This window comes from Athene cunicularia, assembly GCF_003259725.1.
Source record: "Athene cunicularia isolate RWA chromosome 24 unlocalized genomic scaffold, athCun1 chr24_part1, whole genome shotgun sequence".
NCBI lineage: Eukaryota > Metazoa > Chordata > Aves > Strigiformes > Strigidae > Athene > Athene cunicularia.
The window spans coordinates 4,835,034-4,842,604 of NW_020799132.1; the positions used below are offsets into that span (position 1 = coordinate 4,835,034).

Genomic DNA, 7,571 nt, shown 5'->3' on the forward strand with positions numbered 1-7,571 from the left:
CTCTCAATGAAGACAGCTCCCCAGCACACAAGCAATACCTCAGCAGGCCACAGACCCGCACCACTCGGACCCCAGATTAAATCCGCACCTTCACACGGTGCAGACTTTGGCTCACCTCTACAGCTGCAAGTACCCCCACATCAGACATACTCTCCTCCTATCAGACTTTTCCAGTGAAGCAATTCCTAGGCAACAATGCTTCATTTATGACTGAGAAGAGCTCATGGGTTTTGGTGTGGAAACACAGCAGAACCTTCTCCTTGAGCATGTGGGGCATGGAAAACAAAGGAAACATTTCTGCTCCATGAGTTGCCCGAGGATAGGCACCACGAAAGGCCTGGGGGAACAAACCTATGGAAGAAACGCACCCTGTTCAGCCAGTCACCAACCTGCAAGCTCCTATTAGCAAACGCCAAACTACTAAGTACTCCTCAGGATGACCTTGCGAAGAGTGGTGTCTCTGCCTGTTCAATGGTGAAAGCTGTACAAGCTGTTGGCTCAGTCCCTAACAAGCACCCACGCACCATCCCTTTGTTCGTTTACACGGGCAATGCCGACTCGTCCAGCAACACACAATACAGCTTAAGAACTGCATCCAGAGAGAAATTCCTCATAAAATTAAATAATCTTTATTTTATAAAACAATACAAAGCATCTACACCATTCACTGGTGGAACATTAGTTGCTATTACACAGTAATTCAAACACAAGTTATTATTTCACACTAGTTCTGCAGTTTCCTTTTACAATTTGCTCTAGCCACTATGGACTAGCCCGAAGACAGGTCCCACTGTATGCTCCACAGCTTGGAAGTTATACTTTTCCTGGTTCTGTGATTCTATGCTGGAGCCCGCTAGACAAGACTACAGGCCTTGCTCTGATACATCACCACTAGCTCGACTTCATAAAGCCACTCCTCTTTTGTTTTCTGGTGTCCCTGCTTAACTTCTAAAGCCTCAACATTGATCACGGTGCTCTACTTCCAACTCTCCCCACAGTTTGAAGAAGGCGACCACTCAGCCATGAAAAGTGCAGGATCTTTCAAAACATCTTCACGCAAGGTGTTTCATAGATGCCTGCAGTTACTGACAGCCTTATTCACTTGGGTGGGTACGGGCTGTGCAGCCCCCACGGAAGGGCTGTAACCACACATTAAGCTGCACACCAAACCTCAGCAGAGGTCAGAGTCCAAATCATCAGGACTGCTCAGGAAACTCTTTTGGTGGGCAAGTCAACAGCTGCGCTGAGAAATGAGCAGGTTGTTTTCACCTACATTTCTTCAGGACTTGCTGCTGAAAGGTTCTTATTACCTGGTCAGGCTGGCTGCTGAAACTCTGGCTCCAGATGTCCTGCAATCCCTCCTAAGAAAAACCCACCAGACATCCTTTCTTCAACCCACCTGAACAAGCAGCAGCACTGCTGATCTTTACGTGTGCGTCTAGCTTACTCCCGTGGACTCCTACCCATAAGCACCTCTGCAAAGCACCTTGGGCTCCTGCTTTTGTGAGGCAAGCCAGATGCCAGGAAGCGCCACCCAAGTTCAGGTGACAAAGTACTGATGAAGGGTCATAGTGAGAAGTGCTTCGCTCAAAGCAACAGCATTTTGCCTTTATACAGCACAGCTTGACACAGACCACCACACCTTCATCCAAGATGGCTCAGTGTTAACACAAGAAAACACTCCACGAGGTAGGTAATACTGTACCCACTTAATTAAGTGGGTAAGCTGAGGCAAAAAGGCTCCTTGACATGCCCAACAGCAACAGAGCTGGGAAAGAACCAGCAAGCCCCAGCTAGCCCTTCTTGGCTCCCTTCCAGGCTCAACAGTCGTATCACTGTGCTGTGCTAAATGAGTCAACTTCCCTTTTCAGCACCCGCTCACCCATCAGTTGGCTCACCTGAAGTGCTTTGGGCTCTCCACGTCTTTGGCTGCAAGAGGCAAAGCTCACAGCAGAACCAGCACCTGAGCTGCCCTGGAGGCCTGGTGCTGAGGCTCAAAATACATGATCAACATAATGACAGCAATTACAAAGAAACAGCACTTAGGAACATACAGTGAAATCAACACCAAGGAGCTGCCAACCCGGGGGACAGTTTTGCCCTGCAAATGGGACCAGATAAGTAACGGCTCTTTTTTCTGCCAGTCGGGTTCACTTTTTTTGCTTTAAAAAAGGCCAGATTCTTTGCCTTTCGCTTCTTTAATTATTAGGCTGTAAAATAAGTTTCTCTTACCCTATAAATTCTCACTTTATAATGTGACCCAGATCCAATCAGGGAGACAGAAGTGAATCCAAAGCCCGGGGGACAAGGCATCACTTCGGACGAAGGAGAGCCAAGGTTAGGTCCCTGGCTTGGACAGGGCAGGGGACAGATTTGAGGCTGGGTACCTCTTCCACCTTTAGCCACCATGTTCTGAATATGCACGTTGGCTACTCTGCAACCAGAAATCCCAGTGTGGATCTGAGGAAACACTCTTGTTGAAACTGGGATCTATGGTCCTGGGGAAAACCATCAGTGCTAGTTTCAAGTGGTTTTCAGTCATCTTTCCGTAGAGCCCGCAGACGTTCACCTACCGTGGCCCACCACCCCCAAACACTGTGGCAGACTCTGGGTTCAGATATGCTGATCTGAATCTGGGATGACACTTTCAAGAGCAATAGAAATACAGCCTGCATGACAAATCAGGTTCTGGCCCCTGTTCCCTTCAGATTGCCAAAACCGGCAACTACAGATTGTTTGCAGACTGCTGCAGTAAAACACTCAGGATTTACGTATTTTAAAGTTACTTACAGCTTGGGGAGAGTATTTGTCTGACAATCTCAAGGCATGCTGTTTGGTCTCAGGCTCCACACTATGCCTGCATTTGGGCCAATAAGCACAGCAGAGGGAATTCTGGCATTCTGCAGACAAATCAGAGCTTGGCCCATTGGCCAGAAAACCACTTACTGGCAAGTCCTGACGGGGCTTCTTCATTATGGAGAGCGCTGGGTCACTCAGGAAGTTAAAAGCAGTATTTGGAGGGGGTGGGCAGAGTTTTAACAGTCAGGGATGAAGAAGAGAGGAAAAAAAAATCTGAAGAGCGTTTCACATCAGGGGCTGTTTCTTTGGGGGTATTCACAGAGCACCTAGTCCTGCAAGGCGCCAGTGCTGACTGGAGCTTCTGGACACTACTGAAAAATAAGTTATAAATATGTTATTAAATAAGTTATTAAAAGGAATTAGAAAGGGTAGGAAACAACGGCCTACCTAAAATACTGTTCTCCCTAGAGTCACACTCTAGCTCAGCCACCAAAAGCATTTCTCCCAAAGGAAACACAGGGATAATAAACAAAGTGCAGATAACAACCATCATTTTGCATTTATATAGCACCTCTCAAGGAAAGATCTGAAAGTGCGTAGCACAGATGGATCAGCTCCATCACCCCCAATTTGCAGATGGGGAAATTAGGCACAGAGTTCGAGTTATGTGACTTGCCCAAGGTCACATAATGAGTTGGTGGAAGAGCCAGGAATCCCAACTCTGATGAAACACTAGAACATGCTTCTTCCTAACCCTAAGAAGAGTCACTCTAGATGCCTAGACTGTACAGGACACTGAACATGAAGATCTAGTGTTATTTTCTCCTCTCTTCCAATATTCTACCAGTGCTGAAGGAGTTTGCTACTAACATTACTATTTACACCTGCACTGCTGGACTAGTTATGTTTAGTCTGTAAAATTAGCCCTTCTTTCACTCATCTCATTTAGCGTATGCTGACGTACACACTGAGCCAGCCTCTGCCAGGTCAAACACTGCAGGTCCAATGAATCCATGGCATAGCTCCACAGATTGCAGTGGAGTTATGCCAGGGATAAATTTGGCTGCAGAATTTCTAACGTGTGTTGGCTCCTCTCCCGACAGTGGCATTTCAGGCACGATCCCCTCCTTGCCAGACTGTGAACTCGAGGAAGTCTTACTCAGGATCCAGTCAGTGGTTTTTCAGATGTCCGTTAGTTTTCAAGTATAACTCATCGCTCCGCCGGCTCCTCCAAGCGTGGTACTTCTTCATGCTCTTCCTCCTAGCGAAGCGACAGATGCTGACCATGAAAACCCAGGAGACAGCGTACATGATGACGCCACCCAGCTTAATGTACCACCTGGGTTTGGGCGAAGCAAGCTCACAGTACATCAGCCAGGCCCCCACTCCGATCCGCACCCCAGTGAAGAGGACCACAAAGAAGAAATCCACCACATCACCTGTCAAACTGTGGTAACATCCCATCTCCTTCAGGAACCAGCGGGCCTGCAGAAGTGGGTTGGTGATCTCACTACCAAAAATGACGGCGTTGACCTCTGTAGCTGACTCCCCGAGTGCCAGCGATGCCGTGATGCCCAAGATGCTCACCAGGTGGTGGGCCAGCATCAGAGCACCCTCCGTCTGGAAATACACACACCAACAAAGGTCGAAGAGGAAGTAGCCCAAGCTAAGGCACAGCACGTGTACCTGAAGAGCTGTGTTTGGTGATCCTGAAACATAAAGACACCAGACAGAGCTTTAAAGCATGGAGGCAACAAGCAGGCAGGATCTGAGACTAGGAAGGAGTATTCACCTGCAGCCCTGGCCGGCCAGTATTAGCTTGTACTGATCACAGCTCAGCTGGAGAAGGCAGACAAGTGACAATACTGTAGTTGTTGGGTCCAGCAGCTGCACACACGTAATGACCACGCAACGTGATCGCACACTCTGCCAGACAGCAGCTGGGGAGGGCCATTCCACTAGCAAAATACAGTACCAGCCTCTCCATTTCTCTAGTACTTCCATCACAAAGCAGCTCAGACATCATTACAATCACCACTCCTCAAGCGGGCTGGATACTGAGGTGGCAGGAGAACCCCACTTTGTGCCATCACCCACTCGGGGACTTGGGACCACAACTTTCAGTACTTACCAGGGTGACTCATAGGCCAGGGGCCATCAATGAAGCCGATGTAAGCAGAGAGACAGGTAGCAAGGATGCCATGGGTCAGCGTGACCAGCCGGCAGCTCCATTCGTAATTCCGGTGCTTGTAGCGATGGCAGAACCAAGCGTAGAGAGCAAGCCAGGCAAGCAGACTGCAGGCTACCCGCAGAGGCAGGGGGAACAGCATCCTGTCACAGGAACGGAAAGACAAAACACATCAGAAGCTGTAGCCTTTGGCAGCCTTACCACAATCCAGTGCAGCATTTCACCCGCAACCATCCCAGCGCTGAGTTACTGTGCTGTTCCCTGACGGTGGTGCTTGCTCCTGACAGGTTTTTTTGTGCAGAAGAACTGCAGTTCCTCAGAGGAAAGGCCAACATCAGAGAAGGGTATTCCTGAAAATTAGGGCAGATTCACCATGTGGCCACCAGTACCCAGACCCCCCCCAGTGTCACCACAGCTGTGGGAAGATGCCCTGAAAGCAATGACCTGGTAAGGCAGTGAGTTCGTAGCCTGCTGAACAGAAAACATTCCACGACTTGGTAAAGCACCTCAGAGGACTTCCCCAACCAGTCTGCAATGCAAGATCTGCTGGGATATGTTTGTGCTCATCTGCACTGCCCCAGGGACAGGCTGAGGAGTGCCGCATCCAGCCAGGAGGCTTTGATCCAGAGCTACGCCTGCCCCTTCGTTTTAGTTCCCTGCCCATATATCTGCATTTGACTGGTCTGCTTGTGTTGCCCCACCTGACCTACTCATCCTGTCATCCTGTTTGCTAGCTTGGTTCCTCCTCTCTTAAAAAAAAAAAAAAGCAAACAAGAAAACCCAAAAAACATACAGCATCTTGCTAGGTCCACTGCTCAGCAATCTTCCCAGTGCAGTGACACCAACTGAAAAAGTCAAGAGAAACACAAAGGCATTGCCATCACCTGCTACTGAATTTTAACCTCTAGCACCAATACATTTTCAGGACAACTTGGGGAAGAAAAACCTGTAAAGTCCCCTTGTCCTCCCCAGGAGAACTGCCAGTGGAACAAGACATTAAAGCCACCTTTAAGTACTGGGAAGCCACTCTAACATCTCCCCTGAGCCTTCTCTTCTCTAGGCTGAACCCTCTCAACTCTGGGCTAACACCTTTCACAGAATCAACTAAGTTGGAAGGGACCTCGAAGCTCCTCCAGTCCAACCATTAACCTCACCCTGACCGTTCCCAACTCCACCAGATCCCTCAGCGCTGGCTCAGCCCGACTCTTCAACCCCCCCAGGGATAGGGACTCCCCCTCTGCCCTGAGCAGCCCATTCCAACGCCCAACTACACCTTGTGGAAAGAAATCCTTCCTAATATCTAGTCTAAACCTTCCCTGGCCCAACTTGAGGCCATTCCCTTGCTCGAGTCATTCAATGGCCTTTTGGGGGTGAGGGGCCCAAAACTGAACCCACTCTTTGAGGTGCTGCCTCACCAGTGCCAAGCCCAGGTTCCATGTAATATAAGATGTGCCTCATTACTCCTAAGCATTCAGGGAAGCACATCAAAAGAAGTTGAGTCACGCTGGAGGATACAGGAGTTTCCAGTTACGTAACAGCAAAAGCGCCACTGGTTGTGCTGGTACCGGCTGGCCAGCGTGCTGGCTTCACGCCCAGGGCTGGGGAACACCGAAAGGACCACGCGTGATGAGGAGTCAGAGTTGCAATGCCCAACCTTCCCGTTCGGCTTGTTACAAGTTATTACCTGGGATGACTTAGGAGGATGCATAAACAAAACCATTATGGCATAATGGGCCTCCAGAACGGGGAAATTAAATGAGGATGTGATTAACTGCTCTGACCAGGTGTTTCCCTTGACATCCCCGGTACTCCAGGTCCGTGCGCATTTAGACTAAGGGCTGATAAAGCAGGAAGAATTCTGATGTGACAAAGGGGATCGACCAGCTGGAGAAGGCTGGTAGAAAGAAGACAAATGACCTTTTAAACACTTTTGAGGTGTTTTCCACAGCTACTTGTGAAAAAGATATTTCTCCATATCCCGGAAAGAAAGATGGGGGCCGCCTTCCAGCTGCATATCAAAGCTTAACACTGCCATTGCCATATAAAATATATATCGCACCTGTGAATGCTGCCCGTCCGCACACACTGGAAAGAGCCAGATCCTTTAAAAGCGGCAGTAATTCTTCCCTCGTCTGTGTCACCAGCAGCCACGGGGGCATCAGTGAAACAGGCTCTACAGTAATTACATGTGCCCCAGACCCGAGTCCAGAGCAGCCCCGTTCACAGAGTCACAGAATCGGCTAGGTTGGAAAGGACCTTGAAGCTCCTCCGGTCCAACCGTTAACCCAGCACTGACAGTTCCAACTACAGCATATCCTTAAGCGCTAAGTTGACCCAACCCTTAAACCCCTCCAGGGATGGGGACTCCACCACCTCCCTGGGCAGCCCATTCCAACACCCAACATGTTCTGGAAAGAAATACTTCCTGACATCCAGTCTAAACTTTCCCTGGCACAACTGGAGGCCACTACCTCTTGTCCTGTTGTTTACTACTAGGCTAAAGAGACTCATCCCCAGCTCTCTGCACCCTCCTGTCAGGGAGCTGTAGAGGGCGATGAGGTCTCCCCTCAGCCTCCTCTTCTCC

General features: G+C 49.3%; 1 protein-coding gene across 2 annotated transcripts in view; it reads right to left on the minus strand.

Annotated features, from left to right (window-relative positions):
- Positions 1-613: 613 nt before the first annotated feature.
- The window catches only part of LOC113488532 (transmembrane protein 136-like), an 11,049-nt gene continuing 4,091 nt past the window's right edge, over positions 614-7,571 (minus strand). The window contains exons 1-3 of one of the 2 annotated variants that reach the window (XM_026863771.1): positions 5,781-6,065; positions 4,931-5,130; positions 614-4,508 (exon numbers count right to left, since the gene is read on the minus strand). In XM_026863771.1, coding sequence (XP_026719572.1) covers positions 3,970-4,508; positions 4,931-5,130; positions 5,781-5,785 — 744 coding nt within the window. In that variant the 5' untranslated portion in view covers positions 5,786-6,065 and the 3' untranslated portion in view covers positions 614-3,969. Of the gene's footprint in view, positions 4,509-4,930; positions 5,131-5,780; positions 6,066-7,571 lie in introns of those variants that run through there. The other variant, XM_026863772.1, reaches the window with a different exon arrangement.